At 38.0% G+C, this 18,421-nt stretch overlaps 1 protein-coding gene across 2 annotated transcripts in view; it reads right to left on the minus strand.

Moving 5' to 3' along the window:
• Window positions 1-18,421, minus strand: part of ADAMTS19 (ADAM metallopeptidase with thrombospondin type 1 motif 19) — a 192,852-nt gene that overhangs the window by 22,883 nt on the left and 151,548 nt on the right. For both annotated transcript variants that reach the window (XM_033928967.1, XM_033928966.1), the window contains exons 13-16: window positions 17,444-17,601; window positions 11,442-11,595; window positions 7,177-7,312; window positions 5,537-5,741 (exon numbers count right to left, since the gene is read on the minus strand). In XM_033928967.1, the coding sequence (XP_033784858.1) occupies window positions 5,537-5,741; window positions 7,177-7,312; window positions 11,442-11,595; window positions 17,444-17,601 (653 nt within the window). The remainder of the gene's footprint in view (window positions 1-5,536; window positions 5,742-7,176; window positions 7,313-11,441; window positions 11,596-17,443; window positions 17,602-18,421) is intronic.

Genomic DNA, 18,421 nt, shown 5'->3' on the forward strand with positions numbered 1-18,421 from the left:
TTCAGAATTGGATAATAATGAGATCGCTTCAAAATTTTTGGATACTTTACCTCACCCTACCCTATCCCAAGAGGACAACATACCACTGGATGAACCCTTGACTGTATCAGAACTTGATCACGTGATTGAAGACATGGCTTCCCACAAGGCACCCGGACCTGATGGTCTAACAGTCGAGTTCTACAAGGAATTTAAGGATGTACTTCACCCCCATTATCTACAATTTCTTAACTCAGTCATTGAGTCAGGGCAAGTGCATGGGTCATTCACTGAAGCTCACATCATTGTCCTCCCGAAACCTGATAAAAATCCTCGCTCAATAACGAATTACAGACCCTTATCTCTCATAAATGTTGATGCGAAGATATATGCCAAACTCCTTTCTAACAGGTTACAGAATGTAATAACCTCCTTGGTCAAGTCGGAGCAGAGTGATTTTATCACTGGGAGGTTTTCCTCTGACAATTCCAGAACCTTTTCACACATCATTGCACAATCTCGTAATCATCATCAAGATCTTATTGCGGTGGGGCTGGACGCAGAGAAGGCCTTTGATCGTGTGGAGTGGGCTTTCCTATTCAGAGTCCTAGCCTGGTATGGATTCTCAGCGAACTTCATCAAAAAGATTAAGATCCTTTACTCATCTCCATCTACCAGAACTTTTATAAATGGAACGTTGTCTTCCACATTTCACCCGACACGTGGTACCCGACAAGGCTGCCCCTTGTCCCCACTACTGTTCGATCTGGCGCTGGAACCTCTGCTCACCTCCATCCGTACCAATAGTCTCATTGAAGGGTTCAAAACCAATGAAGCCGAAATCAAAATCTCGGCATATGCCGATGATATACTTCTATATATCTCTCCTCCATCCTTTCCGCACCTACTCACAACAATCACGCAATACTCCGCGTTGTCTGGATACAAATTAAACATGAATAAAACGCTGGTTATGCCTCTCAACTGTCCAGAGGTCAAGACAGATGTGGAATCATATGGAGTCCAATGGTCCGCTACTACAATGAAATACTTGGGAGTTTACTTTGGACCCACTCTGGAAGAAACTATACAACTCAATTCTGATTACTTATTACGCATAGCCCGACATACAACATCTAAATGGTCTCCTCTCAACCTCTCTTGGTGGGGCAGGCTGGAATCGATACGCATGATGATTGTTCCCAAAATCAACTATGTTCTGAACATGTTACCATTCTATTTACCTCGCTCCTTCTACAAGAATCTAGACTCTATTCTCACGCAATACCTCTGGAATAAGAGACAGCCTCGAATTGCTCTATGTAAACTCAAATTAGCGAAGATGGAGGGGGGGGTGAATTTTCCAGATTTTTATAAATACCACAGTGCATTTCTCATTAGACATTGGTCTCAAGGTCATGCTGCTAACAGATCTCCAGATAGACCTGGCTGGATTGATTTGGAAACGTCCCTGTACGGGGTGTCACGCATGAAATACCTTCCTGGACACAACCTATCTCGCCTAGATAAAGCGGATTACATACTTATGTCCTACAAATCCGCTATACATACCCTAGATAGCATACTGCCTCATAGCTGGGAAACTTCTTCTCTAATACCGATTTGGAACAACCAAAGATTTTTGATCCAAGCTAAACCTTTTTGTTGGCCTATATGGCAGCAGAGGGGTATTGAGACGATCAAGGACTTAACTGATGCGAAAGGATGGATGTCCTTTCACGAACTCGTAGCTGCCAGAGACATCCCCAACAATCAATACTATGCATGGCTCCAACTCACTCACTGCCTACGGGCCGCCCTTCCAGATCTTCAGGTCCTAGTTGATATACCGAGCCTAAGTACGCTTTTGGATAAATCCTCTGTGTTCAACTACAAAGCCTCTGTATGGTATAAGTTGATTCAAACAGCCTCTGACAAAGACCCCTTGTCTTTTGAAATTAAATGGCAACATGTATTAAACTTACCTTCGGATGCCATCGACTGGCCTAAGATTTGGCAAATATTCCACAAATCCATAAGATCAGCTTCTGTTCTACAGTCATTATTCTTCTTGTTACACCGTGCTGTCTGGACCCCTCAATTATCACACCGAATAGATCCATCTACTCCATCTAAATGCTGGTCTTGTGACAATGATGATGGGTCTTTAGAACATATGTTATTCAACTGTAAACACCTTGGAATCTACTGGAACAAAGTGTGGGGCACAATTTGCTCTATCTTAGACATTTCAGAACCTCTCTCTCTCAGAACCCTTATTTTAATGTCTCATAGTTTGACCGCTCCACTAGACAAGCATAAAGGCTCTCTCCTGACAATCATGCTGTCGTTAGCAATCCAAAATGTTCTTTTTAGTTGGAAACATTTGGAAAATGTTGAATACTATACTTGGTGGAATACACTGTGTCTTCATAGTAAATATGAACGAGTTATAGCAGAAAAAAATAATGCCCTAGTAAAGTATAAGAATGTCTGGTCTCCCATACACCATTACTGTTTGAATGAGTGAATTGATATTGTATATTCTTATTGAATTCATATAGCTCTTCCGCCGCTAGAATCTGATACCTCTCAACTGCACTTCCTTAGACGAGATATTTCTTGTCACCTCCTGCTTTACTTTGATAGTATGCCTACTTGATACTTGACTTCAATGTTGTTTTCCTGTACATGGACCATATACTCTCTAATGTATTTATGTTGTCTTTTGTATTATGTTTTTGGAAACTTAATAAAACATTTTTGAACTAAAAAAAAAAAAAAGAACATTGTTACTCACTAGACTGTTGCATAGTCAATCTGTCCAGCGTCCTGCTTGGAATATAGCATTCTCAGGAGAAAAGCCAATCACGTTCCTCCTCGTCATTGTTGGAGGAAGAGTTGGCTTCTCCTTATTGCCATATCTTCCTCCAACAATGATGAGGAGGAACGTGATTAGCTTTTCTGAGAATGCCATATTCCAAGCAGGACGCTGAACAGATTGACTATGCAACAGTCTAGTGAGTAACAATGTTTTAAATGCTTAGATATATTTGTGCTAGAAAAAAGAAAGTGAAATATCCTTTATAAAATTACATTTACAGAATTGTGTAAAGACAATATGAAATATAATTGTATCATATCATCACTAGGGGGTTTTACACACATACTTTTTTTTTTTTTTACACACAAACTCCAGAGCAGACATACAAATTTTTACTTGGCAGTGACACACCATTTCCTCGCCAATTCCACGTGTTGCCTTAAACTCTCTGCTTTCCTCTAGCTCACAATAACAGTCCTGGGGTTCTCAATGAGACAGCTGCTATTGTGCAGTTTCCTGTTGTGCACAAGGGCCTATCTCTTGAACAACCCTCATTTCCTCACCAATTTCTCTGTAAGTGCTTTAAATGTATTATTTTTTTCTTCCCGTTACATATGTTTTTGTTAATACTTAGGCCAATTTTCAGCTTCCCTTCTACACTTGCAAACTGATTTTGAAAGGAAAAACTCATTACTGTATTTCACTTGAAAAATTCACAGCTAACCACTGTCATAGAAAATCCACCTCACGTTCTTCACTGATTCACAGTAAATACAGGGGACTGAAAGTGAAAACTTTTTGCTTCCAGCCCACTCTAATCTTCCCCCAGAGTTATGCTTTTACCCTGTATAAAGAGGAATAGGGGACAGGCAGGGATAGTGTTCAAAGATTTTTATTTCCCGAATGAAAATTGCTTCCTGTGGTAATTAAGTAAAGGGTTCTCTTACTAAAGCTTAGTGAATGCTAACAGAATTGGTGTATGTTAAACTTTAGTAAAAGGGCCATTACATTTGTGTATGGCTATGGCCCTTATTTTAGAAGCTCCATTTGTGTTTTAGATATCTGAAAACCAGCATATTGTTTCGATGTCTAAGTCCCAATTTTATAAAGCTAGGATAGGGACTTCCAACTCTAAATTCAGAAAGGGAAGGGACATCCATGTCCAAAAAAATTGGTGTTGCTATTTAGACCTACTTCCCTTTTTCTAAGCTGTGACAAAAAGTGGACTTAGCATGCCTTTACTTGGATCTTTCTCATACAACTTGAGTGATACAGTACAATACTGTATACCTGTATTTGTATAAAGTTGATTTCTGTCAAGTAATGTTTTCATAAATGTTGTGTGCCATATTTTTATACATATCCATTTTTCAGTCTGTGCTGCAGCATGCTGAATCGTTTTGTCCTAATGGTGACCACACTAAAGACCCCCTTTTAGAAAGCCCAATAGCATGTCCCAGCGTGTCTACATATTTATTTTTCAGAACTGCTGTATGCAATGCTTTTAACAGCATTACTGTACATCTAATAATGAGAAAACCACGGTGCATTGCTTGGGTTAATGAGCAGACTAATTGCTTACTGCAGTAGTACAATACTGTAAAGTACATTAATGTATTTTTTTCTGAACTGTTGTGTGCAATTGTTTTTGTTTAACAGTGTTACTGTACTTCTAATGGTGAGAAAACCATGATGCATTGCATTAGTTGATGAGCAGATTAATTTCTTACTATGGTTGTGCAAATGTATCTATGCATATTCATCATAGGTATCCTGAAAACCTGACTGGCTATGTGTGTTCTAAGGATTGAGTTGAGAACCTCTGCTCTAAAGAAAACCTATACTATTATCCACCTGATGAAAGATTTGCTCTTTTTGTTCAGAGCATAAAGAGTGATAGTACTATAGTTCTGAGTCATAAACATTACAGATTACTATTATATATTAGTTTATATCAATCAGTCTAGGCCTGTATTCTATAAATGGTGCCTAACTTGTAGGCATTACTCTGCATGGTTATCAATTAACCACTAAATGTCCTTTATAGAATCATAACTTGCAGCACCTAGGCTTACTTAGGCATACTTGTGGTAGATACCAGTATATTAGAACAAGGTTTTCCTCGCGTAGTTTACCAGCGCCTAACCAAAACGCCTAGCAATGCCTAAGTCAACCACACATACTAATCATGCCTACTTTTTAAGTAGGTGTCATTAGGCATTGGACCTTGAACTAAATTGTTTTTAATTGGTTTAAATGGAATGGTAATTGACCACGCCATTAAAAACCAATTTAGAAACCATTATTTTAATTATCAATTTAGGTTGCATGTGGATATCTGCCCAGCACCTAGTGATTCCTAAGTCAACCACACCTATTTTTTGCCCCTAATCATGCCTACTGAAAGGTGTCATTAGGCATCGGACCTTGACTTAGGCGTCGCTAGGTGCTGGGCAGATGTCCACTCGCAACCTAAATCGATAATTAAAATAATGGTTTTTAAATCAGTTTTTAATGGCGTGTTCAATTACCACGCCATTTAAACCAATTAAAAATAATTTAGTTCAACACGGAACTAAGTTAGGCGTTGCTAGGCATCTGTGGTTAGGGCGCTGTTTATAGAATCAGGCCCTCTGTGCTTAACTAGCATATGACCATTGATTATCATTTTATAAATCAATGGTTATGGTCAGAGAGAAGTTAGTGCATAAAGTAAAGTCAGACATTACGCACCTCAGACCAAACTCCAGCTTCCCACACTGTCATGCAATCTTGGCCCTCACAGCGCTGTGCAGAGCTGGGCTTTGGAGCAGGGCAGTCCTTTTCCCGAGCTCTAATCAATGTTCCATTTCTGAGTTGCTGGGTGCAGGCTACTTGTCTGTTCTGGTTTCCTTTACCACATGTCCTTGAACATGGAGTCCATTCTGTCATCATCCATCTAAGCAAATGCATATATTTATTTATTTACTTATTTCACATTTCTAGCCTACCTAAAAAACTAAGCAGTTTACGAACTCAAAAGAAAAACATTAAAATTCAATGAAATACAAATGCATACATATGAACTTAGTACAAGATAAAGGCTATATGCAATCACCAGTACCAAAGTTGAAAATTTATGGCGGTTTCAGAAGGACATGTTGAATAGATGTAACTTTATCCCCCCTTCCCTCCCAATTGTTGTTGGTCATGTTGGATTTCTATTGTTTATATATACTGTATGTATTTTAACTCAATTGTATTTTATTATTATGTACATCACTTTGTATAAAGATATAGCGATTCATCAAATATTTAATAAACCTTGAAACCTTGAATCAGGAAGAAACAGGGCTCAATTTTTACCAGGTATGGTTACAATTTTTATTTAAGCACTGGCACTGATGTTTAAATTTGTACACATTCAGCACTGTATATGTAGTAGCATAATATGATCACTATGCCAGTATTATCCATTTAGTTTAGGTCTGCCATTTAGGGACTGGGACAATAGTTCTCTTCTTTTCCATCATTATGAGAACATAACAGGGGAAATAAGAAGTTTCATTTTAGCCAGATTGAGATTTAGGCAACAGCACTGGTGCCAGTGCTTAAATTAAAATAGTGACCTCACCTGCTGAAAGTTGACCCTGTTTATTGCTGATGCTGAGCGCCCTTCTGAAACCGCTACCAATTTTCAACTTTGATACTGGTGATTTATATACCATACATACTCGATTATAAACTGAGATTTGTGGGCTCAATAAAAGCCCTAAATTCAGGATCGCAAGGGAAGCCAACAGGCCTTGAGCATGTGCAGATGCTCAAGGCCTTGGACCAGCCCTGCTTCAAGTTATTTCTGTGTCAGTGTAGGCATTTAGGCTTACTGGTAAGAAATAATGCTGGTCACTTCAGGAGGTAGGTGGAGGAAAGAAAAATATGCTAGCAATCACAGGGGGAGAGGAGGAAAGAGAAAAGTGTTATCCACGGCGGAAGGGAGGTAGGTAGGAGAGGAAGAGATATACGGTATACGTGGGAGAAGGAAGGACAGGGAAGAGGAAGAGAAGTGCTAGTCACCATGGGGGAGCAATATGTGAAAATAAACCCTTGGCTTATATTCAAGTTAGAATTCATCCCCTTTCCCTTATTTTTTAGGGGAAAAATGTTATATCGGCTTATATTCAAGTATATATGGTATATGAGTATTGTATACCTTATATTATTGAACCCCGACAAAGGCCTGTTAATTATGTGGAACAAAGTTTGTTGACGGAACTGATATTCCTTTGTTTCCAGGCATGTCTGTTCTTGCTTTGTGTATTTTAAATTTATCAATCAATGAATCCCCCTAAAAATCAAAAATAATCTAATTTTTATATAAGTAGATTCATCACCTGATCTGACATGGCTGCTCATTGCATTTTCGAATCTGTGGTTCAGGTTTCATCAAGTCTTTGCACTTCTTGTTATCGACAACACTAACATTCTTATTCATGATCTTTGTGCAAGAAACTAGTGTCTTCCTTTCTCCTATTAAAGAAAGCATAAAGAAAATGGAATTCTGCAGCTCTGTTTACATTCTAATACTCAGTCTCACTGTGGAGGGTCCAAACCTCACCCCCACAATTAGTAATTAATCTCATGCTATGCCACAGAATTTACATGTTCAGTTTGGTAATGTCTAACACCTATCTCTTCAGTAATAAGGTATTTAAATTTAGAAGCATTATTCATGGTTTAGAAGTGCAGAAAATGGCATCAAGTCATGTATATTGCATATACCAATGATTCCCAATCTTTTTGTGGCTATGACCCCATGATTGTAGCCAAGTAAAGTTGCTGGTACAAAATAATAATAATAATTTTATTCTTATATACTGCCAAAGCCATGGAAGTTCAAGGCGGTTTACAGCAAGAAGCGCTGGACAATCAGCGAAGAGGTCACAATCAAGTCATCAATACAATCTTAATAATACAAATGGCCCATCAAGTCTGCCCTTTGATATACTTATGGAAAGTCAACCTAGGTCATGACCCCAAACTTAGGTTTTGTGATCCCATTTGGGAAGCTCTGGCATACACATCGAAATCCCAATTTTAGAAATCTCATCCAAAACATGAAAATGTTGGTATAGCAAAGGGGTGTGATCTGTGCATGTTTTAGGTGGGATTAGAGCAAGGCAAAAAGGTGCATGCATGTCCATTCCCTATCTCACAAGAGAAATGCACAAATACAAGTGAGTATGGCAGCATCAATTTGGGGATTTACACATGCTTCTGCTAATATGTAAATTATAGAAAGTACTCATTTTTTTGCAGTGCTCCACTGGAGGGAGTACAGGTGATCTCCCCTTTAATCCTATACTGCTTTTCACCTTTCCTTCCCCCCCAAAAGAAATACTAGTAAAGAATCTCAGCCTTGATTTCAACTTCAGATGTGTGTTTCTCAAATGGCTGACATAAATTTGTATGTTCTGGCACATACACATATAAGTTTATGCTGCCATAGTAACCCCATTGCTATTTTAGATGTTAATGCTTCTGAAATGGATGCTGCCACTGCATGTAACTGGCACATAGAAGTCTATTCCTCGATGTATTTTACAACAGACTCTACATCAGCAGATCCCATGGGGGTTTCCCCTAACACCAGTATCATTCAATGTATTACTATCATCTTTAGAAAAAAAATTGAATCTGGCAAGTTACGGTTTTATCTATGCAGATGATATTACCGTTCTATTTCAAGACATCTGTATAATACAGGACACATATCAGAAGATATTCCATTGTTTATCTCTAATTCTGGAACACAAATTATTTAAAACTAAACAAAGAAAAAACAAAATTCCTACTAATACATTCCAAATTCAATCTAAATGAGAATCTAATCCTTAGAGTAGATGGGATAAATCATACTTTAGAATGCTTGTTGAAGTTATTGAACTCACTCCATTAGGCAAAATACTTTATCTGGGACTATGTTCCAATCAATATAGCAATATCAGACTCCCAGATCCATTCACCATTCTATTTTTTTTTTTCACAAAACAGTTTTATTTGACAAATAATAGAACAATACAAGCAGATACAGCATTTTTTCCCATTACAGAACATAATAATATCTAACAGATATAACTAAATGAGACAATCATAGTCCAGGTTGGAGTTCTTATAACCCAGACTTGGCCAAACAACTATCCCACTGGAAACCCCATCCTCACGAATCTGGACTTGGAGGAAGAGATTTACGGTGTCTGCATCTATGAGACAAACTTGTTGTTTTTTTGTTGTTACATAGAGCAGTTTGGACTCCAGTTCGGTTACAGAAATTAGATAGTTCCAAGTCTAATAGATGTTGGCACTGTCATCTTGAACCTGGTACATTAGATCATTTATTATTTTATTGTCCCTTTATACTTCAATTTTGGAGATCCATTTGAGATCAGGTAAACAAAGTAATGGAAAATCCACTGGCACTTACATATGACTACATATGACACTGTGCTATTTGGCACTATGATGAGAGCTAAAAGCCAAATATCATCTCACAATAATAAACTTCTATTTATTATGACAGGGGTTGCCATACAGCTTATTTTGAGCAATTGGAGAAACTGGGATAGACTGAACTATACCTTTTGGTGGGAGTCTCTATGTCACGTTTTTAAGATGGAACGAAATATGGCTATACATCAGGGAAATTATAAGAAGTTTCTGAAGATTTGGGAGCCATTGACAAAATTTTGCAAAGAGTGATTGGTGATTATGCCCTTTGGTCATACACGTCAAGGGTGGGGGGCAGGTTGGAATGTATTTTTCAATTTGAGTGTATTTTTGAATATAATTGTGTGTGGGGGGGTGATATATCTATTTGTCATAAATTATAATTGTAAATGTGTTTAAGTGCTTTTACAGAGTTATATAATTGTATTAGATTTTGCACTTACTCATAGCTTTAAAATGAATAAAGAAATTAAAAAAATAATAATAATTTCCAAGATCTCAATAGCATCACTTCAGGCTTGACAATAAGCTTTACATGCCCACTCTTCATTGGTCTTTCAAGTCTAATAATCTCTTAATTTATCTCATACTTTCTTTTTAATAAAATATTATTTTCTACTCCAGCGTTCAGATTTTGTGCCCCTTTGGCAGTTTTCATTTTGGCTGGTCAAGCTATTTATGCTATTCCACATTTGTAAAGGTTGCGTAATTTATATCTCAGATCCTTGAGGAAGGTGTGTTTTGCCAGAACACGGCCTGTGTTGGGTCCTTCTATGACAAATGTGGACTTTGTATTTTAAAGGATTTACTGAATAAAAGCAGCATCAAGAACATTGGATTTCCATAGTCTCATTTGTTTGGTTGCCCTTTGTCTCCTGTGGAAATTTGGATCTGCTTCTTTTGTTGTGTCCATCTGCTAGTATACAGACCCAACCCACAAGTTCTGGTCTGATAAGAATGACATGGAAATAACAATTCAGCTCATGGCCAATATCATCGCATAAAGCATTCCGCCACAAAAACCATTTGAGATTTAGAGAAGGTTTTCCTTACTTCTCATTCAGTTGATACATATCATTTAGACCCATGATATAATCTTAAATCTCTATAGCCTAGATTCATTAACCTCATGGATCCGATCCAATCCATGAGGTGGCCGGGTACCTGATTCACAACCCGATTAGGCCGATGGAGGCATGACCCAAACCGACCACACGGATCGCTGAAGAGTGAGCCTGACGCTTGCGCAAACCATCTTCTTTGCCTATAGATGGTCTGTGCATGTGCTGGCCCTCCATAGGATTGCTCGTTGGCAGATCTCCCCACACTTCCTGAGGCAGAACATTAGAGCAGCCCTGAGCCGGCAGATCCTAAAGCCGAGATTGTGTTTTATTAAAGATCCAGAGGAACTTTCCCTGCCTTCATTTAAGTGATTCCCTCAGCCAGCAACTTCTTAAAGGGGGGAGAGAACGTGATCAAGAAAGAAAGGAAGACGATGCTGAACTTACAAGTGGGGGTGGGGGGGAATAAAAGAGTGAAGTGGGAAGGGAAACATAACTATTTCTACATTAACTCTTAAATAACCAGAAACTACAGTTATCCAGCATCCACCAGTCCCTATGGGTGCCGGATAACTGAGAATCTACTGTACTGTACTACATTGTATCTCCTCAAATTGCACTATAAGTCACCTTGAACCTATTTAGGCATAGTACAGCCTATAAATCCCAGATTAGATTAGAAGTATCTTTTATTGGGACATCAATGATCAATCTCAGATAATCAAACTGGTTAGGACCCAACACGGCCTATATTTTCAGCACCACTACCTTTATCAGGAGTCCAATAGTTCTGGGATAAAATTAGTAAATGGCAAGGGAACATTACAATATTCCAGGGTAACAAATGAAGTAATCCTGTGCAAACATACAAGGCACTGCAAAACAAATCAGCTATATGAAGCGTTGAATTGTCAACATTATGACACTAGTTGTCATTTATAAAACCTTCAACTCAATTTCATCTCTGATGGGTAATTCTATCTAGTAGAACTTGTCTGTTAATCATTTAAACTAATCCTATGTCTAATACCTTTTGTAAATTGTAAGAGTTATTAATGTCCATATTAGAAATAATAAAAAAAATTGCTTACCTCCTCCACATACAGAGTCACAATCTTCCCACCCAGAATGTGTCCACATGAACAAAGGTTCATTCACTTTAGAACTTTGATTTTCTGAAACAAGGTCAAGTGGAATAGTATATTCATAATGGAGATCATAATTCTGGTCATGAAAAAGTAGCACCTAAAAAGCACAAAGAAAGAAGATTTAAATCTATGGAGAGTAGAAGTGGAGAGCTTTGGCAGAAATATGAAAGAAAGTCATCAAACAGCCCAATTTACAATGAAAATACAAGTGCAGCTCAAAACATCACAAAGCCCTTTTTATTTTTAGAAGAAATTCAGAGATGTTAACACAGTCATTGGTATATAGAAGCGACACTGAAATTAAGCTGGTAAACACTTGGGTAAACACTAGATTCACTAACCTCACGGATCCGAGCCGTGAGCGATCCGATCCGTGAGGTGGCTAGGTGCCTGATTCACAATGTGTCCGCATGCACATTAGGTCGATTGGAAGCACTGAAGAGCGATCCTGATGCATGCGCAGACCATCTTCTTTGCCTGTAGATGGTCTGCGCATGCACTGGCCCTCTGTAGGACTGCTCGTTGGCTGATCTCCCCACACTTTCTGAGGCGGAACATTAGAGCAGCGCTGAGCTGCGAGATCCTAAAGCCGAGGTTGTGCTTTATTAAAGACCCAGAGGAACTTTCCCTGCCTTCATTTAAATGATTCCCTCCGCCAGCAACCTTTTAAAGGAAATTTAAAGGAAGTGATACTGTACTGCCTGAAGCTTTTGTCTTCACTTTCTGAGCCTGTGGGTTTAAAGTGGGGCTGCACTGCGGAGTGTTCTGTTCCAGTGCAGCCCCGCTTTAACCCGCTGGGGATAAGATGTCTAAATAAAGTGTGAGGTGACATCTTATCCCCGGTGGTTTTAGCCTGGGGGCTAATAAGAAAACTGTATAACTCTCTAAAAAAGTAAGTGAAGTTCTTTAAAAGAAGTTATTTATTTATTTAAAAATTTATATACCGCATACAACTATGCGGTTTCCTTATCACATACATAAAATCTTGTTTCCCTATGATTATCACATATAATATAGACATGTCTAAACAACATCATTAAAGATTATAATATTAAAGTTATTCAAGATTTTAATATTAAAAAGAAAAATTAGTGGTAGTGTGGGAGTACAGCCTGTTTCGTGAGCGGGAGCCTATGAACGCTGTGAACTTTGTTCAAATGAAAACTCAAATTGGGTATATTGCTCCATATTCTGAGGTTCTTTTACCCCTTGAAGAATAAAAAAGCTCCACATTACATTATTATTTGGTTCAATAGTGGATTTTTTTTTTTTTGCTTAGTTTTATAGGGAAATCTGTATACCTGAATATAACATCCTGAAAAAAAGTAGAGGAGTAGTCTACTAGTTAGATCAACCACAAAACATGTTTCCTTTCACTTAAGTTCATTGTGACTGTGAGCAAGTACCTTAATCCTTCATTGCCTGAGGTACAATTTAGGGGGGGCATTCATGAAGGGACGTTAACCAATTTGGCATATGCTAAAAAGTTAGTGCAACTTGATGAATTTCCCTCTTAGGGATAGATTTTCAAAACGAAGGGGGTCCTAGCACTAGCGAAGGCGTGCTAGTGCGTCTTAGTGCACGCTAACATGTCCATTATATCCCTTGGACGCGTTAGCACGCGTTAGCACACGCTAAAACAGCTACCGCACCCTAGTAAAAGGACCTCTTAGGATTAAGAAATGACAGGCCACTGTCACAGCCATTATTGTAGTGATTTCAAAAAAGCGAGTTATTCTCCAAAAAACGTGCATGCAAATGAGATTGGCAGAGTAGCGAAGGTTCACTAAATTTGCATGTGCCCATCGCTAGATATAGCAATCAACACATAACGTTCCACGCATCTAACACTCTTTCTGTAAAAAAAAAAGTATTTCCTTAGATTACTCCTGAGCCTATTTTGAAGTGGTCCAGAGGAAGGCGAAGAAAATGGTAGGGTGGTCTGAGCCAAAAGATGTACAAGAAGAGACTGGAAGACCTGAATATGTACACTCTAGATGAGAGGAGGGATAGGGGTAGGGGTAATATGATAGACATTTAATTACTTGAAATGTATTAATATAGAACCAAATCTTTTTCAGAGAAGGGAAAATGGTAAAACTAGAGGGCATAAATTGAGGTTGTGAGATAGTAGACTTAGGTGTAATGTTAGGAAATTCTTTTTTCATGGAGAGGGTGGTTAATGCCTAGAATGCCCTCCTGAGGGAGGTGGTGGAAAGGAATACGGTGACAGAATTTTTAAAAATGTGGAATGAACACACTGGATCTTTAATTAGAAAATGAATGGAATTAATTGAAGAACAAGGGTCAGTACTAGTCAGATTTGTATGGTTTGTGCCCCATATATGGGAATTTGGTTTAAGGTGGGCTAGGGAAGGCTTTGATGGAAACTCCAGTAATTTAGAACATGAGAAAAGGTGCTGGGCAGACTTTTACAGTCTGTATACTGTAAATGTGATGGTTTGGATAGGCTAAAGTGAGGTTCAACAGCAGCTCCAATAGTTGGAACCCAAGGAATCAAGCTTTGAGAATAACTCCAGTAGTTCTGGATAGACTTTGACGGTCTAGCAACCAGTAATATCAAAGAAAAAAGACAATTCAATTTAAGCATGAATTTATAATGAGTGTAACTATTGGCCAGACTGGATGGACCATTCAGATCTTTATCTGCTGTCATTTACTATGTTACATCATTTACTATGTATTACTATTAAACCAACATTGAATTAAATTAAGCTATGTTGTTACTGACATTTTAGCATTGTTATGCGTTAAAACTGTTCAAGCATTTGAGTTACCTCATCGCCGTCCTGGTGAGCCAGAGTCATGAGTCATGAACACAAGACGTGTCTAATTGTATCATCTTTTTGAAGTATATGACTGTATGAGCCACCTTATAATTTTACGTGACACACTTTTATGTTATTATATCCTCTTATACCTGTGTGTTTATCTAAGATCTGTACACACGACTGATGAGCTTATTAGTTGGGTTATGCTCTTATTTCTTTGTTCTGTTTTTCATGATATGTCATGGACCGCCTGTACTTACACCCTGTAAAGACTTATTATGAATATGAGGTCTATGTTTGTATTTATATGATAAAATGCTAATAAAACTGAATGAACTTTAAAAAAAAAAAAAACCTGTTCAAGCTAAAAACAAACAGTAAAATAATGTTATTCAAATGATATAATTAACCAAATGCGTGGAACTCCACAGAGAACGCACTGCATAAAGAGTTTCATGCATTTGGACCCCTGAAGAAGACTACCTTGTCAAAACACAGACTGTGTTGGGTCCCATGCTCTTGGCGGATTAGGTCCTCAAGGTTTTTTATGTCGATTAGTTACATTGATTTGTGGCACTTTTAAATTTTCCTTTTTTTTTTTTTATTTATCTTTATTTATTTTAAAGCCAAAAATAAGTGCAACATATATATACAATCATTTTACACTGTAATAGCACTTAAATTCAATCAAAATTATATTCCATGACATACACATATCACCCCTGTCTACGTATCCAAAAATTGCACTCAAATTAAAAAAATATCTTACCCACTCACCCTGGACATGTATTATCAAAGGGCAAGATCAACAATCACTCCTTACAGAATTTTGTCTTGTAATGTCTCTGTTATATGGCCATCATACGTTCCATTTTAAAAGTGTGACAGAGATTCCCACCCAAATCCCAGTTTTTCCAGTTCCTCAAAATAAGCTGTATGGCAACCCCTGTCATTATAAAGAGAAGTTTGTTATTCCGAGCAGATATTTGGCTTTTAGACCTCATTAACATACCAAATAGGATGGTACCGTACGTCAATACCACTGGATTTTCCAGTTTTTGTTCATTTGATCCCAAATGGATCTCCAAAATTTAAGTATCGAAGGACAATAGTACAATAGATGATCCAATGTCCCTACTTCGAGATGACAGAGCCAGCATCTATTAGACTTGGAACTATCTAATTTCTGTAATCGAACAGGGGTTCAAAATGCTCTATGTAACAAGAAAAACCATGTTTGTCTCATAGATGCAGACACCGTACACCTCATCCTCCAAGTCCAGATTGGTGGCAATTGAGATGCAGTAATCTGATGCTTTATCTCAATGTTCCAAATGTCACGAAGACCAGTCTTTGGTTTCTTATTCAAAAATTCAGATATTAATTGGTACCACTGAGCGGTCTGGTGTCCCAAGAAATCTGTCTGGAAGCATAGGACCGGCAAACTATACTGATTTTTAAGATTTTGCCAATCAAGGAACCCCTTCTGAATGGCTTGCTTCGACTGCAACCATTTATAATTTTGAGACTTAGCAATATGTTTGTTGCAGTCGTGAAAAGTCAAGCAGCTTTCCATCTGATACTACATCATCCAGAGTACGTATACCCGCCTTCATCCAATGCTTCCAGATGACCTTAAACCCGCCAATTTGAATCTTGGAGTTCAGCCAAAGGAACTGACACGTGGATTTATGAATCGGAATAGGTGTTAAATTATTAATGAATTTTAATGTCTCCCAAGTGTCTAATAAAATTCTATTGTCCTAGGTAACTTGATACTCAAAACATGACCCAATCTCAATGGAGACAGGAGTTGCCATTCCAACCATAACCAGTCTGGAAGATTTTCCATGAGCTTGGGCAGGATCCAATACATACCATGATGCATTATATAGGCTTGATGGTACCGATAAAAATTGGGAAAATTTACCCCACCTGCCGCAGTTGGTTTTTGTAAAGATAACTAAAGCAATTCTCTCAGCTTTCCCCAGACAAATAAATTTAGTAAGAATACTATTTAATTTCTTGTAAAAGGACCCCTGAAAAAACACTGGTAACATACCCATTTGGTAGCAAACCACAGGCAAAATCATCATCTTAACCGTTTGAACTCTCCCCCATCAAGACAGATGTAAGGGGTTCCATTGCTCACACGTTTCTGCAACCTTCAGCAATAAAGATTTTTCATTTACTTCCATCGTTTCTTCCAGCATTTTATAAATCCAAATTCCTAAATATTTTATACCCTCTTTCTTTCAAAGAAAGGGGAATCAAATAACCCTTTTGGACAATGTACATTAAGCAGAAGAACCTACAATTTACTCCAATTTATTTTATACTCTGAAAATTTCCCAAATCTATCAATCAAATCTAGTAAATGTGGAATGGTAGAATGCAAAATATCATCTGCATATGCAGAGACTTTATATTCCCGGCCTGCATAAGGAATACCCTGAATCTCCTTTGCCTGCTGCATAGCCAATAACAAAGGTTCCAAAACAATATCAAACAGTACGGACATCCTTGCCTAACTCCCCTCTCCAGATGAAAACATTCCAAAAAAGTATTATTAATATATAATCTGGCAGAAGGGGAACTATACAAGGTTTGAATCATTTGTATGAATCCAGAACCAATACCAAACCAATCCATTGCTTGATACATAAAGGTCCATTCCACACGATCAAAGACCTTCTCTGCATCCAAGGATACAGAGAAGGCAGGATCATCCATGGCTTTTGTTAAATTTAATATGTGGAAAGCCAGTCTGGTGTTGTTTGAAGAATGTCTTTGAGTAACAAACATCGTTTGGTGCATACCAATAATATAAGGGAGAGCCTTGGCCAAGCGTTAAGCCAATAACTTAGTCAGAAGTTTTCCATCTACATTTATCAAAGAAATAGGCCTGTAATTAGAAACCAATGTAGGATCTTTATTTTCAATAAAGTCCTTTTCAGGAACATTGTCACTCCACAGTATTTTTTGATACTCAGAGAAACATTTTGCCATATTTTTATATAGTACACAACAGAAAGCTGCTATTCGTTAGAGGGAAAAAGTCAGTGCTAATAGAATACAGAGGAATGAAAAACAATGAGCATGTTTAATCTTTCTGTACAAGCTCAAAAACCACTGTTACCCATGATATCATACCAGCAGATGTAGGGGTGAATTTGTCGGACCTCTGGCATAGATTTTTTCCCAAAGACCTCTCCTAATATAATGAACGGTGGTTCCAGCCATATTGAATGCTCCTGGCTGTTCTATCTTCCAATTATTATTTATGGACTGCTTGCCAGGATCTCGCAGAACTGAATCGAGAGTGGAACAAAATTTGAAATTAAATAACATTATTCAAGTAATAACAATTTGTCAGTTCAATAGTTCTATCAGTGTTCCTTATATAAGATGAAGCAGAACAGCAACAGCCTGTGTTCTCAACTTTTGGTTTCCTGTGATCACATATGAAACTCAAAAATAACAAATTAAATTAGATTTGTGGGTAAAAGGTGGGTGAAAAAAAATTAAACCTAGAGTGATCAGTTTAGGAACTACATTATTTTTCTACATACGTTTTCACGGAACGATGATCAATATGCTTGCACTTCAATGATAACTATTATTTTCCCTTCCTTACTGATGAAAATTATATTTCTCTTGCTAGAGCTTTCCTACCCATACCACCACTGCCTACTGAATGACACTGCTAGGACCACTTCAATCCATCCTTATTCATATGACCTATCTGGTCTGCCCATTCATGTCATCTACTATCTCTTCATGTCCCTTAGAGATCCTATGTACTTTGAATCCCAGCGCTGCTCCTTGTGACCCTGGGCAAGTCATTTAATCCTCCATTGCCCTGGGTACAAAATAAGTACCTGTATATATGTAAACTGCTTTGAATGTGTAACCACAAAAAGGCAGTATACAAGTCCCATTCTCGTTCCCTTTCTCCTTTCTCCCAAACTTTCTTGAGTTCAGATACAGTCTGTGTCTAAGACTGTTCCACGAATTCACAACCCTTTCCATAAAGGAGCATTTTCTTGATTCCTCCTAAATCTGTTCCCTTTTACCTTCATCCTATGCCCCCTCATTCCACAGCTTCCTTTCAGCTAGAGATTCACCTAC

The sequence above is a fragment of the Geotrypetes seraphini genome, chromosome 1 (genome assembly GCF_902459505.1).
Source record: "Geotrypetes seraphini chromosome 1, aGeoSer1.1, whole genome shotgun sequence".
In the NCBI taxonomy this organism is placed as follows: domain Eukaryota; kingdom Metazoa; phylum Chordata; class Amphibia; order Gymnophiona; family Dermophiidae; genus Geotrypetes; species Geotrypetes seraphini.